The 19,058-nt window shown below is 43.1% G+C and overlaps 1 protein-coding gene across 1 annotated transcript in view; it reads right to left on the bottom strand.

Annotated features, from left to right (window-relative positions):
• The window catches only part of LOC138666990 (zinc finger protein 665-like), a 51,633-nt gene extending 44,257 nt beyond the window's left edge, over positions 1–7,376 (bottom strand). Inside the window, exons 1-5 of the mRNA XM_069755199.1 lie at positions 7,284–7,376; positions 4,014–4,163; positions 3,705–3,884; positions 3,498–3,621; positions 3,320–3,414 (exon numbers count right to left, since the gene is read on the bottom strand). Of these exons, the coding sequence (XP_069611300.1) occupies positions 3,320–3,414; positions 3,498–3,621; positions 3,705–3,884; positions 4,014–4,091 (477 nt within the window). The 5' untranslated portion in view covers positions 4,092–4,163; positions 7,284–7,376. The remainder of the gene's footprint in view (positions 1–3,319; positions 3,415–3,497; positions 3,622–3,704; positions 3,885–4,013; positions 4,164–7,283) is intronic.
• Positions 7,377–19,058: the final 11,682 nt, after the last annotated feature.

The raw sequence follows: 19,058 nt of genomic DNA, 5'->3' as shown, positions 1-19,058 counted from the left end.
TAAATACTTTTTTCCCCCCACTGTCTAATATATGATTTATATTTTGGTCACGTTGTAAGGTCACTTGTAGATAACATTGACGGTGCCATTGCACAGTTACTTTTTTTTTTTTTGTCTGTGGCTTTTGCAAAACTGCACAATGGGAGTTATTATTCCAGCCATCACATTAGGTGGGAGTTATTTAAATGTTTGAGTAAATATAGTTGGCTAATGTTTAAGTAAATAATTTTATACGGGCCCCCCAACGCTATTATAAAATTTCAAATGGCCGTTGGTAGAAAAAAGGTTCCCCACCCCTGCTGTAACATATGCTTATAAGCCCCAAGATCAACAGTGACCACATCACTGACAACAGCCATGTCATGCTTGGTCTCTGGTGAAAGGTAAAATTTTAATGAAAAACATGGCAGCGATCTAGAACTTCTGCGACCATGTGGAAGGAAGATGTCTCATAACTTGGGAATTTCATAAAATCCTGAAGGGCAGAGAACAGCCCACAACCCGGCCCACATGAGATCATCAAGGGGGAGGGGGATTGTAACTCAGCTGCTGTTAAAAGGTCAAGCCAAATTACGATCTGGGTTCTGCAGAGAGATGCCCATCAGTGCAATCCTGTTTCTCATTCGCTGGATGTTTTTCAATCAAAGTGATCTCCTTCACTAGCTGAATTATGTCTGTGTTTAGCATAGTAAATTTCTTTACTAGGCTAATCCTTGCTCCCTGCAAAAAAAGAGGATGTGACAGCACCACCACCAGCAGTGTCACCGAGTATCTCCACAGAATCCCATGGAGGCCTTCAGCTGTTCGTCCCCCAAACACTAGAGAGAAAATGAAAAGACCTCTCTATCCACCCATGAGCCCTCGTCATCAACTACAGCAATTCAAAATCTCTGGATTTGATGCTGCTTTTTCGGCCTTTGGAGATGGACAGTTTTAAAAAACTAATGGTGGTTGCCGTCTGACAGTACGTGGTTCCCAGATCAGTGGCACGTACCACATAACCACCGATACGTGGACCAGTAAAGCACAGCCATTGACATATCTCCCTAAATGCCCACTGGGTAAATGTAGTAGTGGCTGGGTCTGATGGAGAAGGCATTGTAACACGTCCTACCACCACTGAGGATTGCTGGACATTTCTCTGCCCATGGTGCCTCCAACTCCTACTCTGCTTCCTCCACCACCTCCTCATCTGGTCTGTGGAACACCTGCAGCACCAACTTATTGTCAACTTATTAATGCCAAGTTATTTTTTAACAAACAGCATGGCTCAGAATGGAAAGAGTAATATTAAAATTTTGGAACACAAATTGGCTAAAATAGATGGTGGGTACCATGTCACATTCGCAGGACATCTAAGGTGCCCAAACAGCAGAAAACCCCCTTCAATTGATCCCATTTTAGAAACTACACCCCTCAATGATTGTATCAAGAGTAGTGATTAGCAAATATATTCGTTGCTTGGGCGGTCTCCGAGTATTTGTGACTGCTCTGAAATTTAGTTTTCTTTACCTCAGCTGCATGATTTACGGCTGCTAGCCAGCTTGATCACATGTGGGGATTCCCTAGCAACCCCGACATGTACTCAGGCTGGCTAGCAGCCGTAAATCATGCAGCTGTGTCAACGAAAACTAAATTTCCGAGCAGTCACAAATACTTGGAGACACCCGAGCGTGCTCGGAAAAATCCGAGCAAAAAGTATATTCGCTCATCACTAATCCAGAGGTATAATGATACAGTAAAGATATATAAAGAGGTATAATGAGCATTTTGAGCCAATAGGTACTACACAGAATTTTGTAACATTAGGTCATCATTCTGAATATGTCATCATTAGTGTTGAATGCAAGTGCTCACTACTTGAGTTTGCATCGGGTGCACGAGTGACATGCTCAAATCACTGCCCTGCGTGTTTTGTGACTGTTAGACAACCAAAAAAAATGAAAAGGGTTACTCTTGTATGGATGGCAATCCTACATGATTTTTGGCTAACAGCCGCAAAACATGCAGGGCCGAGACTCGCGCATGTCTGTCGAGCACCGACGATACTCAGTGCATACTTGAGCACCCAATGCAAACTTGAGTAGCACTTGCGCTCATCACTAGTTGTCAAATCATCTTTTTTTTTTTTCAACTTGTGAAAAAAACTCTAACCTCAAACCAAACAGAACACTAAGCCCAAACTTAATCGTAAGCCCAACACTAACCCAAAGGCCATCCGCAACCTTAAGCCCAACCCTAAACTTAACTGCAAAGAATTAAAGAAAAATTATAAAATAAAAATAAATCATTCTGACTTTATATACAAATTATTGTCTTTTGATCAATATGATAGGAGGGAGGAGGAGAGATGGGGGGGGGGGGGGGAATGGGACAGAGCAGGAGGCACCAGGGAAGGGCTTGGGGGACATCATTTGTCTCTCTTCTGACATGTACAGCATGTCATAACAGAGAGAAATTACTTTACTAGCTGGCACTTTTTGTTGCATGATCGCCATTATTCATTTAATAACGGTAATCACGTGTTTAAGGACAGGAAAATCCAGCTGTGATTGTGTTCAGGTTTGGCACTATACTTTTATTCCCAATTGCCATTTTAAAACAGCAATGAGGGAATAAGAGCCCTTAGCGGCCGTTTTAATGCATACTGGCAGTGATTAAGTGGTTAATTAGATAACTAGTGTGAACGTTTTAAAGTTTTATTGTTCCCATATCCATGTAAGATCAGACACCCCTAGTCTCCCTGTCTCTGGAGCAGATTACTCAAATTATTTAGCAAGTCATAAATTCTCCTGGCAGATTTGGTCCTATGTGGAGGGGATCACATACATTTTTGTTCCCAGACCCTGAGATGTTTTTCTGAATTGAAGTTTCCTTTTAATATAACAACTTTCACATTGGGCAGGGGAGTGTTACAGAGGGTCAGCCCTGCAGCTGGGCAGGGGAGAGTTACAGAGGGTCAGCCCTGCAGTTGGGAAGAGACTTGGGAGATGTTTCTAGGTGGTTTACTGTGTATATAATAGAGTATAGTATATATATATATGTGCATGTTTTCAATGTGGGGCTCTGTGGAGTGAGATTGTGCTAGTGCATGATATTAGGTGTGTAATCCAAGCATGACAGTTTCATAGAAATACATGCTGTCATGCTCAGGTTGGGAGGGCCACCAGCCAGTTCGACCATTGTGATGCAATCCTCGTCTGAGTTAAACGTCTGATTTTTTTCCTTATACTGGTGGATAAAACAAGACTGAGCTTTAGACTTTCACAGCTGTTTACAGCTCATATGGAAGATCTCATGACACCTTCTCTCCATCTACCTGATAATCTTGAGGAACATTGGGATCTTCTTGTTTACAGTCCAGTAGAAGAGGACGTGGACATCTCTCTGGTGTTGTCCTCTTACTGGATAGAACTGGAGGAAACACATACAGGGACTGAATTCATTCTTTACATACAGATAATTATAGGCCATGTGTATTTAGTCCTGTCTATTACCTGGTGATGTGAGGGGCTGGGGAACCTCCATCATGACGTCCTTGTACAGATCTTTGTGTCCTTCTAAATACTCCCACTCCTCCATGGAGAAATAGACGGTGACATCCTGACACCTTATAGGAACCTGACACACACAATGATACCGTCATCCCCCGATCCCTCCATAGCGTTACTGAAATAATGTCCCAGCATTCCCAGCAGTGTCACCTCTCCAGTCAGCAGCTCAATCATCTTGTAGGTGAGTTCTAGGATCTTCTGGTCATTGATGTCCACATGTCTCAGGGGGTGAGGTGGAGGCCCCGTGATCGGGCTGAGGGGTCTTCCCCATCCCTCAGACACAGGGTCCTGACAGCGCTCACTAGAGGTCTTCTTCACTACTGTGTAATCCTGGTTATGGAGAGACACATTAATAAATCTCACTACAGACATTTCCAGAGTCCTCACCTCTCCAGTTCTGTCCATCTGTTATTCCCATAGATAAGAATGATGTAATGTGACGTCATCACAATCTCTCACCTCTCCAGTAAGCCGGAAGAGGATCTCTAGGGTGAGGTGTAATATCCTCTCCGCCATCTTGTCCCTGTCCCTATCCATCCTTGTAGGGTCACTCAGGAGAATTCTCTTATATAGAAGATCTCCACTGAGAGGATCCGATATTGTAGGGACCTGAATGGGGAGAAGATGACGATGTAACATCATAAAGATCCCATGTAAAAAACCTCCGGAGCTGTTACAGGCTTCACATGATCACTACATCCAGTCATGGCCCCGCCCTGCCCCCGGTATAACACATAGTCCCATTATAGTCACATACAGAGATTTATCACATAATATCTCCAATCCAGCATCAAAAACACAAAACAAATCTAAAAGGAAAATCTAAATTAAGTGAGTCTTTATTAACTATTCCATGAGAACAAGACACAAAGTTATAAAGCGCAGAGAACATTCACAGAGATCAGGACAGCAGAACCCCCTCAGAAAGCATAATGCAGCCCCCCATAGAATATAATACAGCACCCCATAGAATGTAATGCAGCCAGCCTCCATAGAATGCAATGCAGCACAGCCCCCATATAATGTAATATAGCACAGCCCCCATAGAATGTAATGCAGCCAGACCCCCATAGAATGTAATGCAGCACAGCCCCCATAGAATGTAATGCAGCACAGCCCCCATATAATGTAATACAGCACAGCCCCCATAGAATGTAATGCAGCCAGACCCCCATAGAATGTAATGCAGCCAGACCCCCATAGAATGTAATGCAGCACAGCCCCCATAGAATGTAATGCAGCACAGCCCCCATATAATGTAATACAGCACACCCCCATAGAATGTAACGCAGCCAGCCCCATAGAATGTATTGCAGCCAGCCGCCATAGAATGTAATACAGCCCCCCCAATAGCCCCACAATCCAGTTATCACTCAGTGATATATTTAAAAAAAACAAAACACTCACCTCTCCTAGTGCCCAGCGCTGCTCCTGGCTCCGGTCTCAGCAGCTGCAATCTGCCCGGTCACACAGCAGGTGTGCGATGATATGACGTCATCGCGCACCCGCAGTGTCAGAGGCAGAGCGGGGAATGATGGGAGAGGGAGCGTCAGCAGACGCTCTCTCCTCCATCATTGCATTCAACTGTACCGGTGTCATAGACGCCGGTATAGTTGAATGCGGCGGCGCTGGTGGGGGGGTGAGTCGGCGGCAGCGGGGGGTGGGGTGGGTGGTGTGTGTGTGAGAATCGAGGGGGGGAGTCGGCGCTGGCGAGTGGCCCACGACAGCCACCGGCACTTCTGGCATTTGCCAGAACTTACCGATGGCCATACCGGCCCTGATGTCAATTACAGGCCTGTCATCGTTTTAAGTGGGAGAACTTGCACAATTGGTGGCTGACTAAAGACTTTTTCCCCCACTGTATAAGATTTATATTTTGGTCACGTTGCAGGGTCACTTGTAGATAACATTGACGGTGCGATTGCACGGTTACTTTTTTTTTTTGTCTGTGGCTTTTGTAAAACTGCACAATGGGAGTTATTATTCCAGCCATCACATTAGGTGGGAGTTATTTAAATGTTTGAGTAAACATAATTAGCTAATATTTAAGTTAATAATTTTATACGGTCCCCCAACGCTATTATATAATTCCAAATGGCCCTTGGCAGTAAAAAGGTTCCCCACCCCTGCTGTAACATATGCTTTTAAGCCCCAAAATCAATAGTGACCACATAACTGACAACATCCATGTCATGCTTGGTCTCTGGTGGAAGGTAAAATTTTAATGAAAAACATGGCAGCGATCTAGAACTTCTGCAACCGTGTGGAGGGAAGATGTCTCATAACTTGGGAATGTCATAATATCCTGAAGGGCTGAGATCATAAAGGGGGGGGGGGGATTGTAACTGCTGATAAAAGGTCGAGCCGAATTACGATCTGGGTTCTGCAGAGAGATGCCTATCAGTGCAATCATGATTCCCGTTCGCTGAATGTTTTTCAATGACAGTGATCTCCTTTACTAGCTGAATTATCTCTGTTTAGCATGGTAAATTTTTTTACTAGGCTAATCCGTGCTCAATGCAAAAAAAAAGAGGATGTGACAGCACCACCACCACCAGTGTCACCGAGTATCTCCACAGAATACCATGGAAGCCTTCAACTGTTCATCCCCCAAACACTAGAGAGAAAATAAAAGGACCTCTCTATCCACCCACGAGCCCTGGTCATCAACTACAGCATTTCAAAATGCACACTTCTCCCTCCAGCTCTTACATGTGGAGCCGGCTGTACCCTAATGTGCAGAGTCCCGGTGCCCCCCAGGACTGAGTCCTGTCCCCTCTATCACACAGTCCCTGCTCCCCCATTACCGCTCACCAGTGCAGACTTCTCCATTCAGCTCTTACATGTGGAGCAGGCTGTACCCTAATGTGCAGAGTCCCGGTGCCCCCCAGGACTGAGTCCTGTCCCCTCTATCACACAGTCCCTGCCCCCCATTACCGCTCACCAGTGCAGACTTCTCCCTTCAGCTCTTACATGTGGAGCCGGCTGTACCCTAATGTGCAGAGTCCCGGTGCCCCCCAGGACTGAGTCATGTCCCCTCTATCACACAGTCCCTGCTCCCCCATTACCACTCACCAGTGCAGACTTCTCCCTTCAGCTCTTACATGTGGAGCCGGCTGTACCCTAATGTGCAGAGTCCCGGTGCCCCCCAGGACTGAGTCCTGTCCCCTCTATCACACAGTCCCTGCTCCCCCATTACCGCTCACCAGTGCAGACTTCTCCCTTCAGCTCTTACATGTGGGGCCGGCTGTACCCTAATGTGCAGAGTCCCGGTGCCCCCCAGGACTGAGTCCTGTCCCCTCTATCACACAGTCCCTGCTCCCCCATTACCACTCACCAGTGCAGACTTCTCCCTTCAGCTCTTACATGTGGAGCCGGCTGTACCCTAATGTGCAGAGTCCCGGTGCCCCCCAGGACTGAGTCCTGTCCCCTCTATCACACAGTCCCTGCCCCCCATTACCGCTCACCAGTGCAGACTTCTCCCTCCAGCTCTTACATGTGGAGCCGGCTGTACCCTAATGTGCAGAGTCCCGGTGCCCCCCAGGACTGAGTCCTGTCCCCTCTATCACACAGTCCCTGCTCCTCCATTACCGCTCACCAGTGCAGACTTCTCCCTTCAGCTCTTACATGTGGAGCCGGCTGTACCCTAATGTGCAGAGTCCCGGTGCCCCCCAGGACTGAGTCCTGTCCCCTCTATCACACAGTCCCTGCTCCCCCATTACCGCTCACCAGTGCAGACTTCTTGTCCAGCTCTTACATGTGGCTGCTTCCTATACAAAAAAAAAAACATTCACTTCCCACAATTGCCCATTCTGCTCCTCCCCCATGTGACTGATCACATGACTGTGACATCATCACAGGTCCTGGAAGCAGAGCTCTACAGGGTTCCAGAATAGAGGTTGTGTCTAGTTTGGAGTTGACTTTTCATTTTATCAGCTCCACTCTAGACAGCTCGCTCCTGAAGTGACTAGATGGCAGTGAATATTTTGTGGTCCTCAATCCACCAACTCCATTGTAGCTGATTCACCATTGAGCTGTCTAGATCGGAGTGGATTTTTGGAGGACCTCCTTGTAGCCTCCAATCTGTACATTTTGGTGCTGAGGTTACTGGAATCGAGTTTTTCAAAGAGTGAGCGGAGCTTCGCAGGGAGAAACAGAACAGAGCGCAGCAACAGAGTCCTCATAGTTTATAACATTGGATCGGAGTGGATTTTTTGAGGACCTCATTTTAGCAACTCCATTGTAGCTGATTCAGTAGTGAGCCTTCTAGATTGATAGAAGCTGCCAGGTGGGATTGTGTTGTGTCCCTCATCTGCTGGATCCATTGAACTCGTCCAAGGACTATTTCTATATTTTCACTGGCATCGGATTAACGGACTTGTTTCTCCTGTTGTGGACTCATTGCACACTCTCCAGAATTACCTTCATTTTTGCTGTTCCATTTTCCCTGTTCAAATAAATCTCGTTGGATTGATCATCAGCCTGGTAACATAGTGACATAGTAATGCCGAAAAAAGACATTTGTCCATCCAGTTCAGCCTATATTCCATCATAATAAATCCCCAGATCTACGTCCTTCTACAGAACCAAATAATTGTATGATACAATATTGTTCTGCTCCAGGAAGACATCCAGGCCTCTCTTGAACCCCTCGACTGAGTTCGCCATCACCACCTCCTCAGGCAAGCAATTCCAGATTCTCACTGCCCTAACAGTAAAGAATCCTCTTCTATGTTGGTGGAAAAATCTTCTCTCTTCCAGACGCAAAGAATGCCCCCTTGTGCCCGTCACCTTCCTTGGTATAAACAGATCCTCAGCGAGATATTTGTATTGTCCCCTTATATACTTATACATGGTTATTAGATCGCCCCTCAGTCGTCTTTTTTTCTAGACTAAATAATCCTAATTTCGCTAATCTATCTGGGTATTGTAGTTCTCCCATCCCCTTTATTAATTTTGTTGCCCTCCTTTGTACTCTCTCTAGTTCCATTATATCCTTCCTGAGCACCGGTGCCCAAAACTGGACACAGTACTCCATGTGCGATCTAGCTAGGGATTTGTATAGAGGCAGTATAATGCTGTCATCATGTGTATCCAGAGCTCTTTTAATGCACCCCCATGATCCTGTTTGCCTTGGCAGCTGCTGCCTGGCACTGGCTGCTCCAGGTAAGTTTATCATTAACTAGGATCCCCAAGTCCTTCTCCCTGTCAGATTTACCCAGTGGTTTCCCGTTCAGTGTGTAATGGTGATATTGATTCCTTCTTCCCATGTGTATAACCTTACATTTATCATTGTTAAACCTCATCTGCCACCTTTCAGCCCAAGTTTCCAACTTATCCAGATCCATCTGTAGCAGAATACTATCTTCTCTTGTATTAACTGCTTTACATAGTTTTGTATCATCTGCAAATATCGATATTTTACTGTGTAAACCTTCTACCAGATCATTAATGAATGTTGAAGAGAACAGGTCCCAATACCGACCCCTGCGGTACCCCACTGGTCACAGCGACCCAGTTAGAGACTATACCATTTATAACCACCCTCTGCTTTCTATCACTAAGCCAGTTACTAACCCATTTATACACATTTTCCCCCAGACCAAGCATTCTCATTTTGTGTACCAACCTCGTGTGGCACGGTATCAAACGCTTTGGAAAAATCGAGATATACCACGTCCAATGACTCACCGTGGTCCAGCCTATAGCTTACCTCTTCATAAAAACTGATTAGATTGGTTTGACAGGAGCGATTTCTCATAAACCCATGCTGATATGGAGTTAAACAGTTATTCTCATTGAGATAATCCAGAATAACATCCCTCAGAAACCCTTCAAATATTTTACCAACAATAGAGGTTAGACTTACTGGCCTATAATTTCCAGGTTCACTTTTAGAGCCCTTTTTGAATATTGGCACCACATTTGCTATGCGCCAGTCCTGCGGAACAGACCCCGTCGCTATAGAGTCCCTAAAAATAAGAAATAATGGTTTATCTATTACATTACTTAGTTCTCTTAGTACTCGTGGGTGTATGCCATCCGGACCCGGAGATTTATCTATTTTAATCTTATTTAGCCGGTTTCGCACCTCTTCTTGGGTTAGATTGGTGACCCTTAATATAGGGTTTTCATTGTTTCTTGGGATTTCACCTAGCATTTCATTTTCCACCGTGAATACCGTGGAGAAGAAGGTGTTTAATATGTTAGCTTTTTCCTCGTCATCTACAACCATTCTTTCCTCACTATTTTTTAAGGGGCCTACATTTTCAGTTTTTATTCTTTTACTATTGATATAGTTGAAGAACAGTTTGGGATTAGTTTTACTCTCCTTAGCAATGTGCTTCTCTGTTTCCTTTTTGGCAGCTTTAATTAGTTTTTTAGATAAAGTATTTTTCTCCCTATAGTTTTTTAGAGCTTCAATTGTGCCATCCTGCTTTAGTAGTGCAAATGCTTTCTTTTTACTGTTAATTGCCTGTCTTACTTCTTTGTTTAGCCACATTGGGTTTTTCCTATTTCTAGTCCTTTTATTCCCACAAGGTATAAACCTCTTACAGTGCCTATTTAGGATGTTCTTAAACATTTTCCATTTATTATCTGTATTCTTATTTCTGAGGATATTGTCCCAGTCTACCAGATTAAGGGCATCTCTAAGCTGGTCAAACTTTGCCTTCCTAAAGTTTAGTGTTTTTGTGACTCCCTGACAAGTCCCCCTAGTGAAAGACAGTTGAAACTGTACAATATTGTGGTCGCCATTTCCTAGATGCCCGACCACCTGCAGATTTGTTATTCTGTCAGGTCTATTAGATAGTATTAGGTCTAAAAGTGCTGCTCCTCTGGTTGGATTCTGCACTAATTGTGAAAGATAATTTTTCTTGGTTATTAGCAGAAACTTGTTGCCTTTATGGGTTTCACAGGTTTCTGTTTCCCAGTTAATATCCGGGTAGTTAAAGTCCCCCATAACCAGGACCTCATTATGGGTTGCAGCTTCATCTATCTGCTTTAGAAGTAGACTTTCCATGATTTCTGTTATATTTGGGGGTTTATAACAGACCCCAATGAGAATTTTGTTACCATTTTTCCCTCCATGAATTTCGACCCATATGGACTCGACATCCTCATTTCCTTCACTAATATCCTCCCTTAAAGTGGACTTTAGACAAGACTTTACATAGAGACAAACCCCTCCTCCTCTCCGATTTTTACGATCCTTTCTAAACAGACAGTAACCCTGTAAGTTAACTGCCCAGTCATAGCTTTCATCTAACCATGTCTCGGTTATTCCCACTATGTCAAAGTTACCTGTAGATATTTCTGCTTCTAGTTCTTCCATCTTGTTTGTCAGGCTTCTGGCGTTTGCAAGCATGCAGTTTAGAGGATTTTGTTTTGTTCCAATCTCCTCGCTGTGGATTGTTTTAGAAATGTTCTTACCTCCCTTCTGAGTATGTTTTCCTGGGTCTTCTTTGTTCGAGTCTAAGGTTTTTCTTCCCGTCCCCTCTTCTTCTAGTTTAACGCCCTCCTGATGAGTGTAGCGAGTCTTCTGTCGAATGTGTGTTTCCCAGGTTTGTTGAGGTGTAGTCCGTCTCTGGCGAGGAGTCCATCTTACAAGTAATTCACGCCGTGGTCCAGGAATCCGAATCCTTGTTGTCTGCACCATCGTCTTAGCCAGTTGTTCGCATCAAGGATCCTGTTCCATCTCCTGGTGCCATGCCCGTCTACTGGAAGGATAGAAGAAAAAACTACCTGTGCATCCAGTTCCTTTACTTTCTTCCCCAACTCTTCAAAGTCCTTGCAGATTGTCGGTAGGTCCTTCCTTGCAGTGTCATTGGTGCCAACATGTATCAGAAGAAATGGGTGGTGTCCCTTCCCTTCCTGTTTTGTCACACACCCCGTCACAATAACCACTAAAACTTTATTTCTACAGGCCACTTGGAACGCAAAACAACTATAGAAGGTTGTGATGCACCAAGATTACCATAGAAACACTGCTGTGACCTAATAAAATAGTCTGTAGGAGGAAAACGATCCACATCGTCAGTATTGGGCCCTCTACTTTTTAACATATTTATTAATGACCTTGTAGGGGGCATTCAGAGTAGAATTTCAATATTTGCAGATGATACTAAACTCTGCAGGGTAATCAATACAGAGGAGGACAATTTTATATTACAGGATGATTTATGTAAACTAGAAGCTTGGGCTGATAAATGGCAAATGAGCTTTAATGGGGATAAATGTAAGGTCATGCACTTGGGTAGAAGTAATAAGATGTATAATTATGTGCTTAATTCTAAAACTCTGGGCAAAACCGTCAATGAAAAAGACCTGGGTGTATGGGTGGATGACAAACTTAAATTCAGTGGCCAGTGTCAGGCAGCGGCTGCAAAGGCAAATAAAATAATGGGATGCATTAAAAGAGGCATAGATGCTCATGAGGAGAACATAATTTTACCTCTATACAAGTCACTAGTTCGACCACACTTAGAATACTGTGCACAGTTCTGGTCTCCGGTGTTTAAGAAAGACATAGCTGAACTGGAGCGGGTGCAGAGAAGAGCGACCAAGGTTGTTAGAGGACTGGGGGGTCTGCAATACCAAGATAGGTTATTACACTTGGGGCTATTTAGTTTAGAAAAGCGAAGACTAAGGGGTGATCTTATTTTAATGTATAAATATATGAGGGGACAGTACAAAGACCTTTCTGATGATCTTTTTAATCATAGACCTGAAACAGGGACAAGGGGGCATCCTCTGCGGTTGGAGGAAAAAAGGTTTAAGCATAATAACAGACGTGGATTCTTTACTGTAAGAGCAGTGAGACTATGGAACTCTCTGCCGTATGATGTTGTAATGAGTGATTCATTACTTAAATTTAAGAGGGGACTGGATACCTTTCTGGAAAAGTATAATGTTACAGGGTATATACACTAGATTCCTTGATAGGGCGTTGATCCAGGGAACTAGTCTGATTGCCGTATGTGGAGTCGGGAAGGAATTTTTTTCCCCAATGTGGAGCTTACTCTTTGCCACATGGGTTTTTTTTGCCTTCCTCTGGATCAACATGTTAGGGCATGTTAGGTTAGGCTATGGGTTGAACTAGATGGACATATAGTCTTCCTTCAACCTTAATAACTATGTAACTATGTAACTATGTAACATTATTGCAGATCTATTATTGTGGATATTTGTGCAAATACTTCTGGATTTTTAAAAAAAGATTTATCAAGAAACAACAATGTTTAGGCCTTGATAGAGATCAAGCAGCCGGATACCTGTCATTAATGCCACAACAAGCTTCTCTCAAACTGTTTAATTAACATAACTATAAATGACAAAACATTAACAAAGGCAAAAAAAAAAAACATTTGTACCAGAATTAACCTGTGATTTTAGTTACATATAATAAACATCTATATGTATAAATTACTGACATTTTTAAAATACAAAACGTAACAAAAAAGTGTAACATTACATAAAACATTTTGATCATAGTTACTGCCATTAGAATCAGGTCTATATGTAGTAGTACACTAAGATGTCACGCATCATTTTTTAGACCTGTATCCCACAATCAATGGAGCACTTTTGAAATATGAAGACTTTGAATTTATATTGCGCTCATGGTGTGCAGGAGTAAGAGGAGAAATCACATGGATTAGGTCACAGAAGGAGGCACAATCTGCTTTCAATGGTTTTTCCACAAACAAAATACATTTTTTAAAATAGATCTTGGGATAATGCAAGCTTTCCCCGCACATTACAATACTTTGCTCTGCCCTCAACAGTGCAGAGAGAAGTGCACCTGTGCAGGAGCACAATGGAGGAGAATGTGTGTATGACATAGGACGCGTTATCCAAATGAAGCAGATGAGGACGCCATTCACAAGATAGGAGTGTTAAAAAAGGTTACTCCGCACATATATTTAATCAGGACTATTCACCAGGTGCTTACTCTTAAAAGAAAAATGTCACGGTATTCTCATGAAAAATATAGTGGTTTATTGAATTGTCCATAGGAAAACCACATTGCAGCAATAACATAAAAGTAGATGAAATAGTTATGAACAGATTGTCCATGTGTAAAAATCAGCGTTTGTCTTGTTACTCATCTTTCCCAAGGTCCTGAATGGTAAAACCGTCTGTCTGTGTGAAGTCTGAAGTCATCATGGCATGGAGTAGAATTATGGCATGGCTAACAGCTGTTGCTTCTTTGTCCGACGTCCATGGAGAATGACGGTGAAGGCAGGGGTGACAGTCCCACGTGACAAAAGGCCCCACACCCTCCTAAGAGACGTTTATATACGTTTCCTACAGACCACGTGTTCTCTGTGTATGGAGTTAACTTATATTCTGAGCTACATACACAGAAATAGCTTTTGATAGTGTCAGTAAGAAGCAATGTGCTCAGTACAGAATTGAGAATAATTCAATTACGGTAATAATTAATATTTAACAAGGAGGCGTTGTGCCAAGATCAGACCAAACTGCCACTCCAGTGATAATAAATGCCATTTCTGAAATTATACAGATCGGCCTGGGGACTAGCACACAGCCTTATGGAATAAGGTATATATGGGCTTACGGTGGTGGCTGCAGCTTAAACGAGAAAAACCTAGTAACAAATTTACTTTAACCAAGAGGATAAAGGATGACCAATTTGTGTTGATTTGTAAGTTCTCTCTTTGCTCCTTGGGTATCAACGAGGATAAAAGAAGTACCCATGCTTTTTGTGTGAATTTGACAGCCGGGATAGGACTCATTACTGGAGCCAAAAAAAAGTTTGAACAACGAGAACATCTTTGCAACCTGGACTCAAGAACATAGTTTCCAAAAGTTTACTTTATCCCACAAGAGTTCTCTTGCCACCACATTACATTTTTTAAAATTCCCATTTGGAGCAAGGAGAAAGATTTCATGAGGATATTTAGGAGATGGAACGTAAAAATGATGGGGAACAACTGCTGGAGGCTTCACAGAGGAGATCCGCAGCCTTCTATTAGAGAAAGATGGAAGGTGACCATGATGGGGGACAACTGCTGGGGGCTTCACAGAGAAGATCGGCAGCCTTCTATTAGAGAAAGATGGAAGTTGAACATGATGGGGGACAAGAAGAAAGGAAAAGGGAATATCCAGCACGTCCATCCAGTGTAAGTAAAATATCCAAAATTTATTGAAGCATTTTAAAAAACAATATTAAAAAAGAGAGAGGGAGACTCTCTCTTTTTAATATTGTTTTTTAAAATGCTTCAATAAATTTTGGATATTTTACTTACACTGGATGGACGTGCTGGATATTCCCTTTTCCTTTCTTCTACTTCAGCTGAAATCACCAGCAGGTACAGCACCCACCAGCTATATTCATTTGCAACGGCTTACAGATGCATGTCTCGGCGTGTCAAGCTCCTAACCTTCCCTCTCCCCCCTCCTCTTTTCTTGAATGATGGGGGACAACTGCTGGGGGCTTCACAGAGAAGATCGGCAGCCTTCTATAAGAGAAAGATGGAAGGTGAACATGATGGGGACGACTGCTGGAGGCTTCACAGAGAAGATCGGCAGCCTTCTATTAGAGAAAGATGGAAGGTGAACATGATGGGGGACAACTGCTGGAGGCTTCACAGAGAAGATCGGCAGCCTTCTATTAGAGAAAGATGGAAGGTAAACATGATGGGGGACAACTGCAGGGGGCTTCACAGAGGAGATCCACAGCCTTCTATTAGAGAAAGATGGAAGGTGAACATGATGGGGAACAACTGCTGGGGGCTTCACAGAGAAGATCGGCAGCCTTCTATAAGAGAAAGATGGTGAACATGATGGAGGACGACTGCTGGAGGCTAAACAAAGAAGATCCAGACTTCTATAAGTGAAAGATGGAAGTTGTGAAGCGTCCAGTAGTCATCCCCCTTCAGAGACGGTCCACAGCCTTGTATAAGACAAAAGGGAGCGAGAGAAGCTTTGAAGGGAATAGTAGCAAGAATTAACTTCCAATAATGTTGCCAAATTAATGTTGAACACATTCTTATATATAATAGTGTAAATTTGTGGGTACAATAAAGAGGTCTCTTGTACATATAGCTTGTACCCAATTTGTGTGCATTTTTTAGGGGGACAAAATCAATACTTTATGGTAATTTTTTTTTTTTTTTTTTTTTTTTGGGGGGGGCGGAGAGGCGTGTAGTCATTACCTTAATGAGCAGGGCCATGTGATCGCTCAGCCGGAAGAGCTGCTTGTGCCGTAAGGAACAAGATGCAGTGCCAGCAAAGGCGTTCAGGTAGGTGAGTATAATGTGTGCTGGAAGCCAGCAGCTGCACAGGCTTTAGCCACAGCCGCCAGCTCCTGCCTCTGTGACCTGTTCTCCCTCTCTCTTTCTGGGACAAAGACTCATGTATAAGCCGAGGGGGTGTTTTCAGCACAAAAAAAGTGCTGTAAAACTCGGCTTATGAACAAGTATATACGGTATATAGATCTGACAGTTATCTAATTTGTTTGCGGGTTTTAAGCCATGGCCACACCTTCAGTATTTGGTCAGTATTTTACCTCAGTATTTAGAAGCCAATGCCAGGAGTGGAACAATCAGAGGAAATGTATAATAGTGTCATGATAGCCCCTTCCAAAAAGAGCTAATGTGGGTTGAGATGTAAGGGGTTGACTATTTTACCCCTTTAAACACCTATATTGTTGTACTTGTATGTATATATTTATTTCTATATTTTATGCCGTTGTTATGTGTTGTCGTGTATTCCATTATGTCATATTGTCTATGTACTATATGTTATACTAGGAATTAATAGGGACAGTGCAGTTTGGGAAAGGGTCACTAGATGGGGCACTGAGCTCACTGTATAGTAGGTTTAGCTGTAGGACATATAAGAGTTAATTGTAGGTGGGGATAGTTGGGGAATAAGGCAGGAATATTTTCTAGTGATAGGTAGTAGTGGCTAGACCCCTGTGTGCTTGGGTGGCCTATGGCCCGAGCTGCTTAACTTCCCCATAACGTTCAAGATTATGACCAAACGTCCAAGGGAAAACTTTAAGTAGAAGGTAAGGAAGAAAGCACAGTATGAGCTGCGGAAGAGAAGAGACTGAGGAAGATGATATAAGAAGATAGAGAGAGAGACACCGTAAAAGTGCATGGGCAGGTCAACCATTTACATGGTAGAGAACTCTGGAAGTAGTACATCAGAAGTCTGGTACGAAACAGGGAGAAGAAGGCTACAACGTAGTGACGTTCTACCGGGCACCTCGTCCTGCGGAAACACTTAGTGACACAAAGAGGAGAGAAGGGAAAGATAGAGAAATGCGCTGTCTATATTGTGAACACAATGTGCTGTGTTCTAAGGAGAATAAATCCGTTTTGTTAAAAGTTGCTTTGGATTGTGCCTCCAGTCCTTTGAAACCAGGGATGGCTGTGACTCAAAGCAGTGAAGAGGAAGCTGACAGTACCATGAGTACCAGAAGTGTTGGTTCAAAGAAGGGACCCTCTTGGGCTGCAGAGAAAGGCTTGGGTAAGCAGTACCCCAAATGCTCGGCTATGACTTCTAGCCTGTCCGTTTATTACAGAGACACAAATGATCTCCAATCTGCCATTATTGGTTCAAATTAAATAGATATGGTGCATCGGAGGCAAAAAAATAACACACAGCCAGTGTCTGTCAGTGTACAATTCTTGTCTGGTTTTCCCAATTTTTCGGACTGACTGACCTTCAATTCTTAAAGTAATGATGGCCACTCATTTTTCTTTACATAGCTGTTTTTTTCTTGGCATAATACAAATTCTAACAGTCTATTCAGTAGGACTATCAGCTGTGTATCCACCAGACTTCTGCTCAAAACAACTGATGGCCCAACCCCATTTATAAGGCAAGAAATCCCACTTATTAAACCTGACAAGGCACACCTGTGAAGTGAAAACCATTTCCGGTGATTACCTCTTGAAGCTCATCAAGAGAATGCCAAGAGTGTGCAAAACAGTCATCGAAGCAAAAGGTGGCTACTTTGAAGAACCTAGAATATAAGACATATTTTCAGTTGTTTCACACTCTTTTGTTAAGTATATAATTCCACATGTGTTAATTCATAGTTTTGATGCTTTCATTGTGAATGTACAATTTTCATAGTCCTGAAAATACAGAAAAATCTTTAAATGAGGTGTGTCCAAACTCTTGGTCTGTACTGTAGATTATGTATATATATATATATATATATATATATATATATATATATATATATATATACATATACATATATATATACATATACATATATATATATACATACATACATATATACATTCTGTATATATAATCGTCTAAGGGGCACTTCCGTCTGTTTGTCTGTCCCGCATCTGAAATCCCGCATCGTTGATTGGTCGCGGCCTGCCAATCAGTGACAGGCATTGTCCGGCCGCGAATTCACCCCTTCCTACTCTCTGTCAGTGCCCCCTCCATTCAGCGCTGACACAGGGTTAATGGCTGCATTACACCGCGTTATGCCGCGGTGTAATGCAGTCCGTTAACGCTGCTATTAACCCTGTGTGACCAACTTTTTACTATTGATGCTGCCAATGCCTAGTAAAAAGATCTAATGTTAAAAGTAATAAAAAAAATTAAAAAATCATTATATACTCACCTTCCAGCGCCTTTCCCGCTCCTCGCGATGCTCCGGGCCATGCATTGCGGTCTCACGAGATGATGACGTAGTAGTCTCGCGAGACCGCTACGTCATCATCTCGCGAGACCGCAATGCATTCTTGGGACCGGAGCGTCGCGAGGAGCATCGCTAAACGCCTCTCCTGGATCCGGGGGCCGCCAGAAGGTGAGTATAACTATTTTTTATTTTAATTCTTCTTTATTTATTTATTTTTAACAGGGATATGGTGTCCAGATAGTATATAGCAATGTAGGCTGTGTTATATACTACATGGGCTGTGTTATATACTGCGTGGGCTGTTATATACTGCGTCTCTGTGCTATATACTACGTGGGCTGTGCAAAAGATTACGTGGCTGGGCAATATACTACGTGGCTGTTACACACTGCGTGAGCTGTGCTATATACTACGTGAGCTGTGCTATATACTACATACCTGTGCAATATATTACGTGGCTGGACAATGTACTACGTGGCTGTGTTATATACTGCGTGAGCTGTGCTATATACTACGTGGCTGTTATATACTACATAGCTGTGCAATATACATGGCTGGGCAATATACTACGTGGCTGTGTGTTGTGAATTCTGCTTTTGGGCTCCCTCCGGTGGTTGTAGGTGGTAATGTAGTTGTCCCTGGGCTGCAGTCCTGGACAGGTGTATCTGCTGATTGCAATTCAGACTTGGGTATTTAGGTTTGCATGACTCATTAGTCCTTGCCAGTTGTCAATGTTTCTTGGAAGGTGTTGGACCTCTGTCTGGCTTCTCCTGCTTAGCTGCCAATTCAGCAAAGATAAGTGTCTGTTTCTTTTTCTATGGCACACATACTGTGTGCTTGTTTTTTGATTGTATTCCTGC

The sequence above is a fragment of the Ranitomeya imitator genome, chromosome 2, assembly GCF_032444005.1.
Source record: "Ranitomeya imitator isolate aRanImi1 chromosome 2, aRanImi1.pri, whole genome shotgun sequence".
Classification (NCBI taxonomy): Eukaryota; Metazoa; Chordata; class Amphibia; order Anura; family Dendrobatidae; genus Ranitomeya; species Ranitomeya imitator.
This window is presented reverse-complemented; position numbering and strand designations above follow the sequence as displayed.